This window comes from Sebastes umbrosus, chromosome 13 (assembly GCF_015220745.1).
Source record: "Sebastes umbrosus isolate fSebUmb1 chromosome 13, fSebUmb1.pri, whole genome shotgun sequence".
In the NCBI taxonomy this organism is placed as follows: domain Eukaryota; kingdom Metazoa; phylum Chordata; class Actinopteri; order Perciformes; family Sebastidae; genus Sebastes; species Sebastes umbrosus.
Window position 1 is genome coordinate 4,068,063 of NC_051281.1, and position 19,358 is coordinate 4,087,420.

Here is a 19,358-nt window from a genome sequence, read left to right on the forward strand (position 1 = left end):
GAAGTGACGACCTGCTCCGACGCATTTATCCGATTCCACTTCACACTACAGCCACGCCGCCGTCATGTTTGTTTGCTGCTTTTCAGAGTTTATATATATATATATTATATTACAAAGTTAAATAATAACACTGCGTTTGGAGTTGTTTTTAACATAACAGAAATGTTAGAAGTTAGTGAGGATGATCATATTTTTTACTAACTTGACAATTGTAAAAATGTCCATATTAAAGGGCTGTATGAATTGCTCAGGATGACAATTTCAAAATAAAAGTTATTTGTGGTACAAGTGTCATGATTGGGTCTTTATCTGGGTGATTTAAACAATATATATTTTCAGGCTTGTAAACAAAGATGTTCCTTTATTTAAATTATTTTTATGCCTACGTGCTGGCGTTAGCCGTTGCCGAGGCATTATGTTTTTGAGTTGTCCATCCGCCCGTCCGGACCATTCTTGTAAACGCAATATCTCAGGAACGCCTGGAATGAATTTCTTCAAATTTGAAACAAACGTCCACTTGAACTCACGAATGAACTGATTTGATTTTGGTGGTCAAAGGTCACTGTAACCTCACATCCATCCCATTCTCGTCAACGTGATATCTCAGGAACGCCTGGAGTGAATTTCTTCAAATTTGGCACAACGTCCACCCGGACTCAAGGATGAACTGATTTGATTTTGGTGGTCAAACGTCACGGTGACATCACAAAAAAACATTTTTGTTCATAACTCAATAATTCATATGCTAATTGTGACAATTTCACACGAATATCTAACAGGATAAAATGAAGTGATGAAATTTTGGACAGACGAGGTGGTAATTCTATTTTAAAAACTATTGTTTAAAATTTCTGACCTTCATGAAGCAGTTGTCCCAACGATGACCCTGTTTACAGCTGCAACAGCCTGTGTTTGAAATGTGCGCACATACACACACACACACACTTGCATACATACATACAGAGAATAGCTACAGTAGGAGCGCTGACACAGAAACCAGGCTGTGGTATTGTGATTGTGTGTCAGGACTCTTTAAGCAGTTGTAAACTATTAATATCTGAGCTCTTCTCTCTAACCAGAAGTGACAGGCTCATTTGGAGGACCGCATTTTTAGAAAGACACCGTTTATTTGCTGTATGTCAGAAAGTTAAGAGTTTAGCAGGTTTCACCACCAAGTAAAAGTGAATTGCATGGATTTGCTGTGCTCACCATAGTATTAAAATAAGTCCCATAGTTTTTTTTATTTTCTTGCAACTATGACTAAAATTAATTTACTGTTGTAATTGTTGATTACATGTTTGATTAGTGATTTTTAAGGCTGCATGTAAACTCTCAACTCTGTGCGACGGAGGGGATAGTTTACTACAGACGTTCAGTGTGTCTATAAATAGTTTGTCATGTAATGGCCCAGTGAAACTTGAACATATCTCTCCCAGTAGGACTGGCAAAGCCTTAAAGCTGCACTGGCCTAATTTTATTTTTATTTTTGTTAATAATTGTAATAATAATTGATCAAATAACTATTAATATGTAATGTGAAAGTTGTCACTTGCAGAGAATTATCACCTCACTTTGCTGTTCCCCTCAGCTCTACAGAACATTTTTTATTCATTTAAAAAGACACTTAACGTGGTTACAACACCAATGTGCATGCACAATCAAAAGAACATCGAAGATAACAAAAAAAAGTCACATGACTTATTTCCACTGTGGGCCTTAGCATCTTTCAACTCATTGTTTTGGTTTTACGGCCTGCAACTCTACTGACTTCACTCTCACCGCTCTCACCTGCGTTGTTTTTCTGCAAACAACTCTGCCGTGTGTACGTCACCTGCCCAAAACCAAACGACAGACAAAGTCAGCAACTAGCCGGTAAAACATCAAAAGACATGAATGATAATGTTGCTCTATGTCTGCTGGACGTGTAAGGCCCCGATCACACTGAGACTTGTTGCTTCACATTTTTCTAGCAGTTTTTAGACGTGCATAAATGTTAAAATATTCTCAACTTTTCAGCAAAAGCGCACCGCTCGTCAATGTCACACTTGGCCCAGGCAGCCAATCAAATCAAGCAAAAGGCGGGCTCCACTACTTTGCCACTTCCTTTCTGTTTTGATGCCGGTAGATATAGGTGGGACAGCGGCAAATGCAGATGAAAGGTTGTGTTAGCTATAAAAACTCTGAAACTGTTCTAGTAGTATTGCAAAAGTCTACCTGTGCAAAACTTATAGTATAGTTGTGTACACCTGCCCTTTAAAGCCGACATGGTTTTGCATGTTTTAGCACATAAGCTGCATAAAATGCATAAATTACATAATGGCTAATGCTCTGCATTGTTGATCATTTTCCCAAGCAAATCATGAGTGTTTATATTGAATGATTAGATTGTATCAGTGATTTACATTTCTGTTTTTACAATTGAAGTGTCCGGGATGAGGTTTGTGCTCTGAGTGCTTTCTGCTCTTTGCTTTTCTCTCCAAATGATATTCATGCCACCTGAAGTGTTCACCAGTGGATTATAAAGAAGTACTTAATGTCTGTCACCATACTAGGGTATATGTCTGTCTTTAACCCCCCCAGCTCTCCCAGTACACGTTCCCCCTCCCTCTCCCTCTTTCTGTTTGTGAATGCCACAGGCCTCTCACCCTCCAGTCCAGATTTAGACCTCAGTCTTTCCTAGACATTCAGACCCAGTTGGCTGCAGCTGCGGTAGAGCACAGATTCTCTTGTCTTCCTCGTCCTTTTTCGTCCAATACCTCCGTCTTTCCTTCCCTTCTTCGCTATACCTGGACATTTTTATCTGACATGGTAGGAGTGGCTGCCAGATGTCTGAGTTGGACAGCGGGTCGAGGGTTATAGTCCAGGGTTTCACTGAGGCAGACTTCCTGCTCCTCTTCCCCCAACCATGGAGCCTCAGGCAGAGGTAAGACACTCTGCTGACTCACTCACACCTCGTTATGATCTGTTTGTGTTGGTAACCAGAAATGTGTGTGTTGGTGTGTGTCTAGACATGCAACTGAGAAGCTGCAAAGAAAAAACACTAGGGCTACTTTTACATTGCAGTTGTTGTTTTTTTGCATCGTCTGTTATTATTTACCTTTTTAGAAGTAAATCATGTTCACAATATTGTCTTCTTGGATGTCTGTGTGTCGTGTCTAAACAAAGTGTGCATGCACTGATTCTATGTTTATAGCTGTTACGCTGTGAGATGTCAACGGAGCCCATGAAAGCTTGATTTTGATTTCCGTTATTGTTCTAATCATTATTATCAATCTAGATTTGTCTCAAGCAGTTTATAATGTTTATCCTGACAATGTTTGTCAAAGTTTAACAAGTTGAACCCTGGTATATGGCTGGACCGTGTACGGTCAGTGTACTAAATTGCAGCCAAATTGTTAAAGGGATAGTCAGCGATAGTTTTGTCGCTGTCCCAGTAATATTTGTTCTTAAAGTGTATTAAAGTAGCATCATCATATGACATGGTTAAGCGACGTTTGAGTCAAATTATTGAGGACTGCTTTAATTTAATAAATTCAACAGTATAATCCTGCTTTTTTTCAACAATTTTTTGTTCTAGATTACTCATCTAAAATATTATTGTGTGATTAATATTTCTTAGTTAAACAGACAAGACCTGGATTACATCCCAGGACCATTATGAACCACAGCTTGGCGAGCTGCTGCAGTGTTTATTCATACTGTACATTTCCTACCATTTGACAGCTTTACTGCTAATATCTCCTCTGCTCCGATCGCCAACAGCTGTTTGCTCTTAGCACATCCACCATCACTCTCTCACTCTGTCACTCCACCACACAGAAAAAAGTTTGAAAAAATGTCTGAAAAAAAATCTGAAAAATGTCGGACAAAAAAAGTCTAAAAAAAAAGATCTGAAAAAATGTCCGAAAAAAAGTATGAAAAAATGAACAAAAAAAAAGATCTGAAAAATGTCCGAAAATAAAATCAGAAAATAAAATCAGAAAAATGTCGGACAAAAAAAGTCTGAAAAAAAATTCTGAAAAAAATGTCCAAAAAAAAACCCAGAAGATCTGAAGAAAGTTTGAAAAAAAAGTCTGAAAAAATGACCAAAAAAAAAGATCTGAAAAATGTCCGGAAAAAAATTCTGAAAAAAAAGATCTGAAAAAAGTTTAAAAAACAAGTCTGAAAAAATGACCAAAAGAAAAAGATCTGAAAAATGTCTGAAAAAGAAGATCTGAAAAATGTCTGAAAAAATGTCCGAAAAAAGATCTGAAAAAAACGATCTGAAAAATGTCGGACAAAAAAAGTCTGAAAAAAAAGATCTGAAAAATGTATTTTTTCATACCTTTTTGATAAAAGTCTGGAAAAAAAAGATCTGAAAAAAGTTTGAAAAAAAACTCTGAAAAAATGACCAAAAGAAAAAAATCTGAAAAATGTCTGAAAAAGAAGATCTGAAAAATGTCTGAAAAAATGTCCGAAAAAAGATCTGAAAAAAACGATCTGAAAAATGTCGGACAAAAAAAGTCTGAAAAAAAAGATCTGAAAAATGTATTTTTTCATACCTTTTTGATAAAAGTCTGGAAAAAAAAGGTCTGAAAAAAGTTTGAAAAAAAAGTCTGAAAAAATGACCAAAAGAAAAAAATCTGAAAAATGTCTGAAAAAACTGATCTGAAAAATTTATGTGTAAAATGTCTGAAAAAAACTGATCTGAAAAAAAATCTGAAAAAAAGTTTGAAAAATGTTGGAAAAGAAAATTCTAAACAATGTCTGAAAAAGGTTAAAAAAAAAAAAAAAAAAATCGGCAAAAAAAATTCAGAAAAATGTCTGAAAAAAAAACTCGGGGAAAATAAGTCGGAAAAAAATGTCCGTCAAAAAAAAAGTCGGAAAAATGAATTTTTTCCGACTTTTTTGATAAAAGTCTGAAAAAAAAGATCTGAAAAAAGTTTTAAAAAAAAGTCTGAAAAAATGACCAAAAGAAAAATGTCTGAAAAAATGTCCGAAAAAAAATCTGAAAAAAAATATCTGAAAAATGTCAGACAAAAAAAGTTTGAAAAAAAGTTTGAAAAAAAAGTCTGAAAAAATTACCAAAAAAAGAAATCTGAAAAAAAAGATCTGAAAAATGTCGGACAAAAAAAGTCTGGAAAAAAAAGATCTAAAAAAATGTCCGAAAAAAAAAAGATCTGAAATAAAGATCTGAAAAATGTCTGAAAAAAGTCTGAAAAAAAAGTCTAAGAAATGTCGGACAAAAAAAGTCTGAAAAAAAAGATCTGAAAAAAGTTTGAAAAAAAAGTCTGAAAAAACGACCAAAAGAAAAAGTTTGAAAAATGTTGGAAAAAAAAGTCTGAAAAAAAAGATCTAAAAAATGTCCGAAAAAAGATCTGAAAAAAAAGTCTAAAAAAAAAAATCTAAGAAATGTCGGACAAAAAAAGATCAGAAAAATGTTGGAAAAAAATGTCTGAAAAAAAGATCTGAAAAAATGTCCAAGAAAAAAGTTTGAAATAAAGATCATATAATAAAGAAATGTCTGAAAAATGTCTGAAAAAAAAGTCTGAAAAAATTACCAAAAAAAAAGATCTGAAAAATGTCCGGAAAAAAGTCTGAAAAAAAAGATCTGAAAAAAGTTTTTAAAAAAAGTCTGAAAAATGACCAAAAAAAAAGATCTGAAAAATGTTCGAAAATAAAGTCTGAAAAAAAAATCTAAGAAATGTCGGACAAAAAAAGTCTGAAAAAAAAGATCTGAAAAAAAGTCTGAAAAAAAAGATCTCAAATTTTTTTTAAAAAAAAGTCTGAAAAAATGACCAAAAGAAAAAGATCTGAAAAATGCCGGACAAAAGAAGTCTGAAAAAAAGTTTGAAAAAAAAGTCTGAAAAAATTACCAAAAAAAAAAATCTGAAAAAAAAGATCTGAAAAATGTCGGACAAAAAAGTCTAAAAAAAAAAGATCTAAAAAAATGTCAGAAAAAAAAAAGATCTGAAATAAAGATCTGAAAAATGTCTGAAAAAAAAGTCTGAAAAAATGACCAAAAAAAATGTTCGAAAAAAAAGTCTGAAAAAAAAATCTAAGAAATGTCGGACAAAAAAAGTCTGAAAAAAAAGATCTAAAAAAAGTTTGAAAAAAAAGTCTGAAAAAATGACCAAAAGAAAAAGTTTGAAAAATATTGGAAAAAAAAGTCTGAAAAAAAAAGATCAGAAAAATGTCTGAAAAAAAAAGTCTGAAAAAAATGTCCGTTAAAAAAAAAAGTCTGAAAAATTTATTTTTTCATACTTTTTAGATAAAAGTCTGAAAAAAAAGATCTGAAAAAAGGTTTAAAAAAAGTCTGAAAAAATGACCAAAAGAAAAAGATCTGAAAAATGTCTGGAAAAAAAAAGATCTGAAAAATGTCTGAAAAAAAAGTCTGAAAAAAAAGATCTGAAAAAAGTCTGAAAAAATGTCCAAGAAAAACGTTTGAAAAAAAGATCAGAAAAATGAAAAAATATTTTTTCAGACTTTTTTGATTAAAGTCTGAAAAAAAAGATCTGAAAAATGTCTGAAAAAAAAGATCTGAAAAATGTCTGAAAAAAAAGTCTGAAAAAATGTCCGAAAAAAAATCGGAAAAAAAAGATCTGAAAAATGTCGGACAAAAGAAGTCTGAAAAAAAGTTTGAAAAAAAAGTCTGAAAAAATTACCAAAAAAAGAAATCTGAAAAAAAAAGATCTGAAAAATGTTCGAAAAAAAAATCTAAGAAATGTCGGACAAAAAAAGATCAGAAAAATGTCTGAAAAAAAAAGTCTGAAAAAAATGTCCGTAAAAAAAAAAGTCTGAAAAATTTATTTTTTCATACTTTTTTGATAAAAGTCTGAAAAAAAAGATCTGAAAAAAGTTTTTAAAAAAAGTCTGAAAAATGACCAAAAAAAAAAGATCTGAAAAATGTTCGAAAAAAAAGTCTGAAAAAAAAATCTAAGAAATGTTGGACAAAAAAAGTCTGAAAAAAAAGATCTGAATAAAGTTTGAAAAAAAAGTCTGAAAAAATGACCAAAAGAAAAAGTTTGAAAAATGTTGGAAAAAAAAGATCTGAAAAAAAAGATCTGAAAAATGTCCGAAAAAAAAGATCAGAAAAAAAAGATCTGAAAAATGTCGGACAAAAGAAGTCTGAAAAAAAGTTTGAAAAAAAAGTCTGAAAAAATTACCAAAAAAAGAAATCTGAAAAAAAAGATCTGAAAAAAAAGATCTGAAAAATGTCGGACAGAAAATGTCTGAAAAAAAAGATGTGAAAAGTGTCACACAAAAAAAGTCTGAAAAAAAAGATCTGAAAAATGTCTGAAAAAAAAATCCAAAATAAAAGATCTGAAAAAAAAGATCTAAAAAAATGTCCGAAAAGATCTGAAAGAAATGTCCAAAAAAAAAAGATCTGAGAAATGTCTGGGAAAAAATGTCTGAAAAAAAAGATCTAAAAAAAAGTCTGAAAAAATGTCCGAAAAGAAAATCTGAAAAAAAAGATCTGAAAAATGTCGGACAGAAAATGTCTGAAAAAAAAGATGTGAAAAGTGTCACACAAAAAAATTCCGAAAAAAAAGATCTGAAAAATGTCTGAAAAAAAATTCCGAAATAAAAGATCTGAAAAAAAAGTTTGAAAAAAAAGATCGAAAAAAATGTGTGAAAAAAAGATCTGAAAAATGTCGGACAAAAAAAGTCTGAAAAAAATGATCTGAAAAATTTCTGAAAAAAAAGTCTGAAAAAATGTCGTAGCTGCCAGTAGCTCCTCACAGGACGCTGATTGGCCCGTTGTCTGGTTTGCCAGCCACAAACACGAGTTTATGGTCTCAATCGCTAGTTTCAAGTCTTCTTCAGTACAGCATGATGTTCATTTAGTAAGTTATGGTCCCATTTAAAGTCAGATAGACCATAAAGCAGTGCTTGTGAATCTCTAGTGGCTCACAGGCATGTTGGAATGTGTAGTCCCTCCAGGATATCATAGGTTTTTGTCATCTAGCAACTTGTACTATACATAGCAGTCCAACTATATAATGCAGCATCTACTGTACTAACTGAAGGAACCATTTGCGGTGTCTAATTGGCCTATTTTGCTTAAATCTTTCAATATAACCTCCTGGGTTAGGAATTCCTACAAGTACTTATTTGAGGTCTACATTTCTTCAATCCTTCTGAGCAGCTTCCTGATTGTTTCCCAGATTTGAGATGGCTTAAATGCCATGCTCGATATATTTTCTCTAGTAGTCCATAGAGAGCTTCCATAGAGAGCTTTTTCCACTGCAAATTCCTTATTGGCAGCCAGCATTAATTGACAGGACTCTGGAGTCACTTGTGGCAACCACAACCTCACAGCTGACATCCGTCAGCAGGTTCTTGGCCTCCTTCCATGACATGCACCAGTCAACCTATAGACACCCCTTACAGCTGCTTCTACAATAAATGTTTTCAACACCCTCTGTTCCAACTACATGTCAGGGACTTGTTTAGCTGCAAGTGAAAAGTCACTGAGGACAAGAGTTTCCAGTAAACCCTCAGGGTCCATCAGGACTTAGCCTGGCCTGGGTTGGGGTCATTTCAGAGCTGTGTGTGTAGAGTTCATTCAGTCTTTAAAGCGTTAACTCTGAGCTGTTACTAAACTGTTGATATATTTCCTTTCTTAGGTCCCGTTGTTTGAGATGGACCAGGATGAGGAAGAGGAAGCGGAGGTTCTCTCAAAGAAGCGGGATCAAGAATGCAGAGGTAAAGAAGAGATGATTTTGTTACTTCTTTGACAGAAACTGCTATTCCTGTGCTACGACTATCTCCTAGGTACAGTGCGTAACGGTACGTTGCATGTGTACAGTATAGGAAATTGATCGTAACTAATCGGGTATTGGCCAGGATGTCAAAGCCACTGTGCTTACTGGCAGCAGTGACAATGTGCCCATATCAAACAAATACCGGTTTATCAGGATTATTGCAAACATTTTTTTGTTGATATTTGGATTTGAGGTCATATTTCTTGACACCAGCAGTGTATCATGTATCGTGTATCATGTGTTTCCAGTTGTGGCTTTACATATTCAACACATGCTCTTGCGCCCCCTGCAGACACACATCCAGACACAGATCCCGACACGTTCATATACATGAACTTCATGAAGAATCACTGCTGCTACGATGCCATCCCTACCAGCTCCAAACTGGTCATTTTTGACACAACACTACAGGTAAATCATCATTCTGATGGCAAAAAGCATGATCATTTTGGGTTGTAGTCATTTATATAAAACATTGTGTTTCGTCAGGTGAAGAAGGCTTTCTTTGCTCTGGTGGCTAACGGTGTGAGGGCAGCGCCACTGTGGGACAACAAGCTCAAGTGTTTTGTGGGTGAGCCATAATACGTCTCTGTCTCTCTTACAAACACACACTCACTCTAATACATTAGAGGTGTTCAGTTACTGTGTCACCCATATTTGAACTCCCCTCACTGGTGACTAAAAGTGATGACACTCATCTCAGCTGTAGTATACTTTTTATTACTCCAAAAGTCCGCGATGGATTTGAATGAGAGTTTTTGGAGGGGTGTTGCGTGGCACAATGAGCAATCCATTAGATTTTGGTGGCGATCCAGATCATGATCCGGATTCATGTATTTTTTTAAGGCTTACGATCAGCCTGAGCATTACGACCTCTCGGTATAACACATGCGCACTGTATCTGCGTTTTCCGAATGCCATTCTAGTTTTCAATATTTTGGCATCATTCCCATTAGTTATAATATTTTACTCACCAGCCTCATTGCAGACATTTCTGTCAGAGGGGACTCCTTTTAAAATAGCCATGGCAGTTTTTCCTCGCCAAAATTTAGCGGAATATTGGAGCGTTATTTAGCGTTCTTCCCGATAAGCTAACAAGACATGGATGGTACCAATCGATTCCTTTGGTTTTCTAGTTTTATTTCATTCTTTAAGACTGAGCCGGATACAACCTCTGAAAGACATAATAGCGTTGGATTTTTAAGAGGTTAATAGTTTACATAATAAAAGATTGATACTTGACGTCTGTGTATCCATACAATACCGCTACGCAAAATATCGCGATACTATGCGGTATTGAATTTCTCCCCTCATCCCCAAATGATAACTCGTTATAATCCTGTTTGACTTCCAGAGCTACTTCCGGTTTTAACTCCAGGATTGTAAAACATACAGTAGGGATGGGTCAGTGTCATCATGCAGGTGAAAACTTCATGTTTAGATTCCGAGTGTAATTTTATAAAGTGTGTGTTTGTTTTTCAAAATTATAAGCCAGTCTAAAACGGCTACAGTAGAAAATGAACTCCATTAATGTGGCCAAGCATTCAGCGCCAACTTTCAGTACATTCACAGACTGCTGTCACAATTCATTTGGTGGTGAAAAAGCACTGCGGTTACTTACTTAAATGCTGGCACTTAATAGGTGTCTGACCTACATTGGGTTGAAGCCCAGGTTCTGAGAGGTTCAGGTTTCCTTACTGCGGGTCGGTGGTTTCAAATGATCCCGGCCCCGTTTGTGTGCTAACATTTAGAGGAAAGTGGGTCAACTGCAAGACATTTGTGTTACATTACAAACACCAACACCTCACTGAGCACGTAGAGCAGGTCAGTGAGTGTTAATTTTTTGCCTGTAATGGAGACGACGATGACCGTCTTAAACATGCGTGTCAAGTGCATTTCCATCAGCCTGGGTGAACTGAACTACATCCCAAAGATTCAAACCAGACTTTCAGTCTAAAGTCACACTAACGGACCGGTGATGTTAAAGATATTTCATTTAATTTAAAAATTTCTTTCGAACACAAAAATAAAGAAATAAAGAAATGAAAATAAATGAATAAAGAAGATGTGAATTTGTTTGTTTGTTAGAGAAGAGTAATAATTCACACGGCCTCTAAAGGTCTTTGTCATGTAAACATAAACAAAGCAAATTTCTAATGCTTTTGTTTATCTTGTGAGAACAGTCTAATATATGTGTCAAAACTGTTTCATTTGTATGGCAGCATATTGTTCTTTTATTGCATTTTATTTTGCCTCCTCTTTCTGTGTATTCAATCTCAAAGGTTCTCCAAAAAAAGAGTGAAGAGGGGAAGACATTTGTCGTTTAAATATATCTGTCACACAAGCAGTCATGTATTAATTATCTAAAGATAAATGCTGTCAGTACAGCATCCATAATACCCACATTAGAAAAGCCAAACCGACAGTGAGTGTAAACACCTTTAAACTAAAGGTCGACATTTCCGCTGTGCTGTTTGTGTATTTGCTCAACTGCAGTCACTCACGATGAATAACTCTGAGTTATGCACAACTACTATGGGTGTAAGAAAATATCGACAGACTTGAGTATTTAGATATTATGTTTTGTGTTTTATGTATCGATTCTCAAAAACACCACGATCTTTAATCGACAGTTTACATGCTAAGATTTGTGCTATGATGTTGGAGGTTACGGGGACTGTGATCAATGCAAATGCAGATCCTTCTGTTCTGATTGCAGAAAGAAAGTTCACTTTTTTTTACTCAGGTTTTATGCATATGGTGGTGTGTCTTTATACTATGACAGTTTTCCTAAAATTAGATTAAAAAAATCAATATTTCACCATGTTTACAGTATCACAATATATCACAATATATTGAATCGTTAACCCCCGTATCACAATACGTATCATATCACCAGTTTCTTGCCAATACACAACAACTAAACACAATCTCTACAAAAACACTATCTCTTACAGTCCAACGTTGCTCTTCATTCTTCAACATTTCAGTTTTGAAAACTTTTCTTTGTGTAATAAAGAAGAAACTTTGGGGGATAAAGTAAATCTGATAAATCCACGTTTGATGTTTCTTGTGTTGTGTGCGTTCAGGTATGCTGACCATCACCGACTTCATCAACATTCTCCATCGCTATTACAAGTCTCCTCTGGTGAGCTTGGTGACCTTTGGATTAAACATTTGCAGCAAATAATCCAATTATACAAAAAAGTTAATAGAAATCACACATCCATACTGTCATCCAGATGCTGAGATGTTTGTTTTGTTTGCAGGTTCAGATCTACGAGCTGGAAGAACACAAGATAGAGACATGGAGAGGTCTGGACAACACAACCACATCCTTATATAGAGCTGAAAGTGTTAATAGTTTAATGGTAGTTTGTGTTAATAACTTGTGTTTCTCTCTGTCTCTGCAGAGATTTATCTACAGTACTCTATCAACAGACTGATCAGCATCACTCCGGACTGCAGGTGAAACCAGCCTCTGAAATAATTAATTAAATTCAGCGTCTTAGTTACATTTCAGAGAGTGAATTTTCCTTTATTCCCAACGCTTTTTAATTAGGTCTGTTCTTGTGAATTGAAATATTATGTTAATATTAATGACATTTTGTTGTATGATATTTTTATATAGTCTTAAACTTTTGGGCTTATCTACCTGATTACAGCACCAGTCTTATTTTTCCATGTCACAGAAATTATTCTAATCTTAATCACCGTGTGCTTTAATTGTCTCCTCAGTCTGTTTGAAGCCATCTACTCCCTGTTGAAGAATAAGATACACCGGCTGCCGGTCATCGACCCGGCGTCAGGAAATGTCCTCCACATCCTCACTCATAAACGCATCCTCAAGTTCCTCCACATCTTCGTAAGACTTCTTCCCTTTCCAACACTTCTCTGAGAATAATCTAAAACCAGAGCTGGAGCCTGTCACAAGGTTGTTCTACATTTTATCCACATTCAGTATTGATTCAAATTCCTTATAGTTATAAAAAATAGTTTTTTCTCGGAGTATTATCTCCCTCCCCCAGCTCTGTAATTTTTTTTTTTTTTTTTTTTTTTACCTACAATGGCCCTAATATGCCATCGTTACTTATTGTACAACAAAGCACATTCATTTCTTAATGTCATTAAAAACACAGGATTCTGAAAATGTCCTACAAATAAGAATTAAAAAATGGGAGACAGGCTCCATCTGTGGCCTAGAAAAGGATTTCAATTTCACAATAAAAGATGTTTCCTTTTATTTTGATTGGATATAAAGAAATAGTTATGAATAACTGAAAGTGCAATTTACTAGGTCTCTTTCCTCCCCTCCAGGGATCTACGATTCCTAAACCCAGGTTTCTTCAGAAGCGGATCAATGAAGTGGAGATCGGTACCTTCAAAGAGATTGCGACAGTCCAGGAATCGGCCTCGGTCTTTGACGCTCTGAGCATTTTCGTAGAGAGAAGAGTGTCGGCTCTGCCTGTAGTCAATAAGCAAGGTAGTCTGAACGTCACACTTGACATCTGGTGGTTGTGTTTGTTTTATGTGTTAGAATCACCGTTTAGTAGACGGAGGGTTTCATTCCAAAACACTTTGGATGCCATCTTTTTCTTGTGTTGAAATTTGCCTGATCACCCTTCATCAACAGCCAGTCAGACTCGCTTGTGATTTCTTTCCAATATTTAATTTGTTTTAGGCATAATACTTCAGTTGACATCCTTCTATATAATTTGTCTGTGTGTACCATCTATGGTCTGTACATCTATGGTCTGTGTCTCCTCTATAGGTAAAGTCGTGGCGCTGTACTCCAGGTTTGATGTCATTGTAAGTTAATTTCACATCATATAAATCCTGTGATTCCGTCAATCCTTTGTCACGCTCAATCAAACAGCTTTATAGTTATTGTTTTTGTCTGGTTGACATGTCATTGTCCTCCTCCCCAACCCCTCCACTTTGGAAATAAAATACAACAAATTTAATAGAGATTACAAATCAGAAACAAATGTTACACCAACAGTACTGTAAAGCATAAATAAATAATAATAAATAGAAAATATAGTGTGATGGTTTGCCAACATATTGAATTGGTACAATCTAAAAAGTGCTGGTGGTAAAACGATATTGTTTTACTTTTTTTTTTTTTTCTCCATCATTCAGAACCTCGCAGCCCAGAAAAACTACAACAACCTGAACATGACGATGCAGGAGGCCGTTTCCTCCAGAGCCTGCTGCGTGGAGGGAGTCCTCAAGTGTTACCCTTATGAAACGCTGGAAACCATCATCGACCGCATTGCCAAGGCCGAGGTAACCTCCGTTATCTGACAGTATGGGCCTCAAATTGTTAACGATTATCTTGATTGACTACAGAAGCATAACAACCTGATCCTTTTTCTCTCAGGTGCATCGGTTGGTGTTGGTTGACAGTGAAGATGTGGTGAGAGGGATTGTCTCTCTATCTGACCTTCTACAAGCCCTGGTTCTCTCTCCTGCAGGTATTGATGCACTGTACTCCTAACTCCAACCCTTCCTTTCACCTCTTGCTCCTTCTCTCGATCCATCCGACTTCAAATCCTCGAAAGCTTCCTGCTCCTTTTGGCGATCTATGCATCTTCTCCTCCCGTGAGCGCTCATGTTCCTACTGACCAAACTCTTCATCGTCAACGTTTCATCCTCCTGAAGACATCTACTCTTCCTGTGAAAGATTCTGATGTCAAAGTTCCAACACTGTTAATCTCTTAAATCTCATGATCCTTTCAAGAATACTTACAAAGAATAAATGTCCTTATTAGACAAACTACACCATTCAGGGATTCATCTGAAACTTCATCGGGAACCAACGTCCTTACATTTCTTCTAAACTCTTCATTTGAAGCATCAAACAAAATGTCCCTGGAGCCTGCTCTGATACATCCTGCCCCTGAAAAATAAACAAAAGCCCTCTCGAAACCGTCTGCCCAGCCACAATCAACATTGCTTTCACATCAAATCATCCTTATCCTCTACTACGTTCTACCAAGTCCAACAACGTCTTCATGCTGCAGTTCCTCCTCTGAAACCACCACGCCACCAGCACCTCTTAGCCAACACATCCCAGGTAGGAAGCCCAAGCTAAGCTACCGGCGGCTGCCTGTCTCCGAGCTTGCATCTTCACCTTTCTTTTGAATTACTTGCTGCTGCCTGTTGTGGTTCTTCTGTAGATTCTCCAAAAGGATCATGTGAAGAGGAATGTAGTTATGGCATCTGTCTTGACCTTGTTTTAGCAAAATAAATTAAAAGGAAACACACCTCAATGCCTTCTTCACAACTGCAGTTTCCTTTTAAATTCAACGTTGTAATATATTACTTACAATGGGCTGTATATACCTCAGTGAATCTCAAATCATTTACCGATAAGGTGCAATGATTTTCATTCCAGTGTTGTACCATTCCCACCTGTCTCTGCTTTAAGAGTCTGGGGACAGATGTGTGTGTACTCAAATAGAAAATACTGCAAAGTACTGTAAATAGAATTTTTAATAGTGAGCATGTGAGAGAAAATTAAGTCGGATATCTTACGTGACATCGTCCTTTGCCATCTGATTATTCATGTTGAAAATTAATATCAAGAGTCGACATTTAATTGTTGTTTTGGGAATTAAAGTGAGCAGTGCACTTTTGAAAACGTGCCCGTTTGGAACGGGCCGATTATTGCTTGGCCTCCAGTGTTGCTGCTTGCAGCTTCCTCGAGAACCGCTCATCCAGACAACTTCACACTCAACGCTGCGATTCCTCGGGTCCTCAGCAATACACCCACCAAGTGTGAAGTCAATCGGATGAACGGTTGTTGAAAAAAATCGAAAGGACAAACAGACAGACGGACAGAGATTCCTTCCGTTTTAGTTAGATGTCACGGAGGGCGAATCAGTTTAATTTAGTTATGTGTGTAGCCGCCCGTCTAGCTGTCTGGATGTCACTAAGATATACTGTCGACCTCTTCTAGCCTGACATGTCAGAGTATCAGACCCACTATTGCCTTTTTTTTGCTTGCAATATCATGCATATTTTGCCATTTTTACATCAACTAAACTGAACTAAATACCACAAAAGTTGAGGTTCAAAACTCATTCTGACTTTGGAAAACAGCAGTTGAGAAAAACAATTTAGTAGCTGTCATTTAGAAGAGCGTTGGATTGTTTCATATGAACCTCATCAGCAGAGAGACTAAGGCTGCAACTAACTTTGAAATTCGAATTTCAGCTCTAAAACAGAGTTTGCCTGGTTGTCACAGAAATGTGGTTTCCTTTTTTGAGAGCTTTTAAGACTTGTAAGACTCATCCATGATAACTGGGCAAACTCCATCTGCCGATGAGGATCATGATGAAAAGCCTAAGAGCAGCTACTAAATGGACCTTGTGGTGAGAAGTTAATTAAACCTGCGTTATCATGCTTGACCTCCGTCAGCATGTCAATACAGTATGCTGCATTTACATCATACCAGATTGACCCCTAAAAACAAGCAGCCATCCTGGAGGAACTATTTGTTCATATGGGATGTGCAGCTTTAACATTTCCCCAACCTGGTTTTACAAGTCCTCCAGTGGGTGATCACATCTGCTCCCTGAAGGCGGTCAATTCGTTTATCAAAAGAACATGTTGTGGTCAAAAACACGTACTGTTTTTTCTGGTTCCTCTGATATGATGTGAACATGTCTTTGAGTTTCAGCCTTGATGAAACGGTCTGTAGCATTAGAACGTGTGCTTGAGTGCTTGTCTTCTGTCTACAAACACTGTAGATATCGAATAGATTTAGAGTTTTGAATGTGTATGAAATTGTATGAGATTGTGTTCCTTAGTTAGGTGGCAACAACTTCAATTTTCAGTTTAACTAAACATTGGATAAAGTGAGGTTATAGTCACTTTGTCGTCACAAACGTTAGACTAGGTATCAGAATTAAAACTTAAAGGTCCCATATCGTGCTCATTTTCAGGTTCATACTTGTATTTTGTGTTTCTACTAGAACATGTTTACATGCTGTAATGGTCAAAAAACACATTATTTTCCTTGTACTGGCTACCTGAATATACCTGTATTTACCCTCTGTCTGAAACACTCCATTTTAGTGCATTTCAATGGAATTGCATTCCTAGGCAACAGCTTGGGTCCATATTTACTTCCTGTCAGCTGATGTTATTTACATAAACTACAACAGGAAATAAACTGGGACACATTTAGAATGTTTACATTTAAAAAACGTGTAATGGTCTAAATATTGTATATTTGTGACATCACAAATGGACAGAAATCCTAACGGCTTGTTTCAAACGCGCAATTTCTGAATACGGGCTGTGTGTGTTTCTCCGTATATTGGCGTTTTGATAGTTTAACAGTATTTATACAGCACTTAAACCTGCTTTATAATGTACAAGACCTGAAAATCTCACTTTTTACAATATGGGACCTTTAAATGATTTTCTCTAACTTTCTCATTTGATCATCTCCAGGTATTTACGAGGGATCGTGCCGTCAAGACCGAAGAAAACAAGATGGAGACTGATCACGTTAAACAAGACTATGAGGTGGCAAAGTAAATAATGTAAATAATGTGCCCTTTAGCTAGGCACTTTATTCACAAGTGACGTTTCCCAGTGGCCACCAATACAAGACTGTGATTTTGCTGGGAAGCTACCAGTATTGAACTATATCACAGGTGTGGCTGGAAAACAGCGTCAAACTGATGATCCACATCCAGAGACTTTTAAACTGTCCTCGACTAAAGCATCAAACATGAGGTTATTTTGCAAGTTCTGTTACTTGGAGACTGTACTCCCACAAAAGACGACCCCATAGGTAATTGTACAAGCAGCTTATTATGACCCATATGTATGTTTATTGTTGGGCGCTGATCCACGAGACCGCTGTTCCCGTGTCCCGTGTGAAACCAAATGTCAACGTTATTTTAACTGACGTACTTACGTTAAAGGAACAGTGTTGAGTATTCAGGAGGATCTATTAGCAGAACTTAAATATAATATAATAAGTATGTTCTCTTTAGTGTTAACGGAGCGGTTTCTCTTCAAAGAGCCGGTCGCCATGTTTGTACAGTAGCCCAGAACGGACACACCAAACACTGGCTCTAGTAGTTCTTCTACAGGCTTGGCACACAGTAGAAGTTTAATTTGGTTGCAATCTACAACCTCACCGCTAGATGCCACCAAATCTTACACACTGCTCCTTTAACCTACTTTACATACATGACGTAAGATAAGTGTGTTACTTAACTTACGTAACAAATGTACTTATTTGAACCCAAACCACAATCTTTTCCTAACCAAACTGCGACCATTTCCCAACGTTAACCACGTGTTTAAAACTGCGTCCGTTATGTTTGGGTAAGAGGACGCGTTGATCTCCTGCCACCGGTACGGGGCGCTAAGTTAGGAAACGCTCCTGTGGGTCGTATTAGAGGGTTGGAACAATCTATGTGGTCGTATGGGTTGGAGGACTCGTTGAAGGGAAATTGAGTCGTTGATGCAACATGATAAAAAGTGGTTATGTTTTATGGTTTATGCTTGACTTTCTGGGTCTTAGAATGATTACACATTAGTCATACATATATTGAAAATATTGGATCTTGGAATTGTGATCATATTTTTATAAATGCACTTATGCTCCGGTCATAATTTTCATGTAATTGTGAGCGTGTTGTACTGATACTTACCTACGATTGCTGCAGCTAATGATACCATGACATTGTTAGCATATTACCCTATTATTATTATCCTTTATTAATACCCCTCTATTTCTGTTTTTAATATAGTAGAATCCCCTTTTATCCCACCTTACGTTGTCTTGTTTTTATTACCCAATATTACCCTCATGTTTTTTTTTCCATTATGTCCCTATTACAAAAATTAGACCACAATATTGCCACTAATTAGTAACAAGATATTACCATGCTATTGTATTTGTAATTACCAGTATTACACTGTTGTTCATATGATATTTACACCCCTATTACCTTGTTATTATTTAGTTGTAACCCTCGTATTTATCCAGCATCTGTCATAGATTACTACTACATGCAGGTTGTTCTCATACAATGTTCGTAGCTATACCTACGAAAAGTAATGCACTGTAATTCGTATATATCCCACAAAATCAATTTGTATGTAATCTACGTTTTCGTGAACCAGGAAGTATAAAGAGCGACAAACGCCACGTAGGGTGGATGGGTAGGTAAAAAAATCACTGGACTTTTGTTCAGGAGACTGCTGTTCACGTCCCGTGTGAAACCAGAAGTCAATGTTGATTTGTCACGTAACTTACGTACTTTAGTAACACCACTTCTGTAGTTATTTTAACCCAAACCACGATCTTTTCCTAAACCTAACTAAGAAGTTTTGTTGCCTAACCAAGTTGTATCCCGTGAAGACAGACGTTTAGAAAAGATTGTATGCATGTAACAAGCCGAGAGTGACACGTGTTACTGGACATTTGTAGGAAAACGCTAAAAAAATGAGGAATAGCTTTTCAGAAGATATCATATGAACTGCTGTATGAGGACATTTTGCTGCGTGATATCCTCTTTTGGACGTTCTTCACCGTATAAACTACCTAATTGCAAAACAAAACTCTAGTGTCTCTGA

General features: G+C 36.3%; 2 protein-coding genes across 5 annotated transcripts in view; both read left to right on the forward strand.

Moving 5' to 3' along the window:
- The window catches only part of LOC119499822 (trace amine-associated receptor 13c-like), a 978,627-nt gene that overhangs the window by 771,356 nt on the left and 187,913 nt on the right, over window positions 1-19,358 (forward strand). The window lies entirely within an intron of this gene.
- On the forward strand, window positions 2,649-18,550 carry prkag3b (protein kinase, AMP-activated, gamma 3b non-catalytic subunit). 4 transcript variants are annotated; one of them, XM_037789026.1, is made up of 13 exons: window positions 2,649-2,923; window positions 8,610-8,688; window positions 9,040-9,158; window positions 9,237-9,318; window positions 11,837-11,895; window positions 12,017-12,062; window positions 12,158-12,215; window positions 12,486-12,612; window positions 13,065-13,230; window positions 13,519-13,556; window positions 13,890-14,036; window positions 14,131-14,224; window positions 17,214-18,550. In XM_037789026.1, exons 1-13 carry the CDS (start codon window positions 2,906-2,908, stop codon window positions 17,264-17,266), a joined length of 1,086 nt encoding a protein of 361 aa, XP_037644954.1. In that variant the 5' UTR covers window positions 2,649-2,905; the 3' UTR covers window positions 17,267-18,550. The 4 variants fall into 4 exon arrangements, 2 of the variants coding, with proteins under 2 accessions (XP_037644954.1, XP_037644955.1); XR_005209448.1 differs by having other exon boundaries at window positions 2,650-2,923; window positions 14,131-14,826; XR_005209449.1 differs by having other exon boundaries at window positions 2,650-2,923; window positions 12,161-12,215; window positions 14,131-14,826.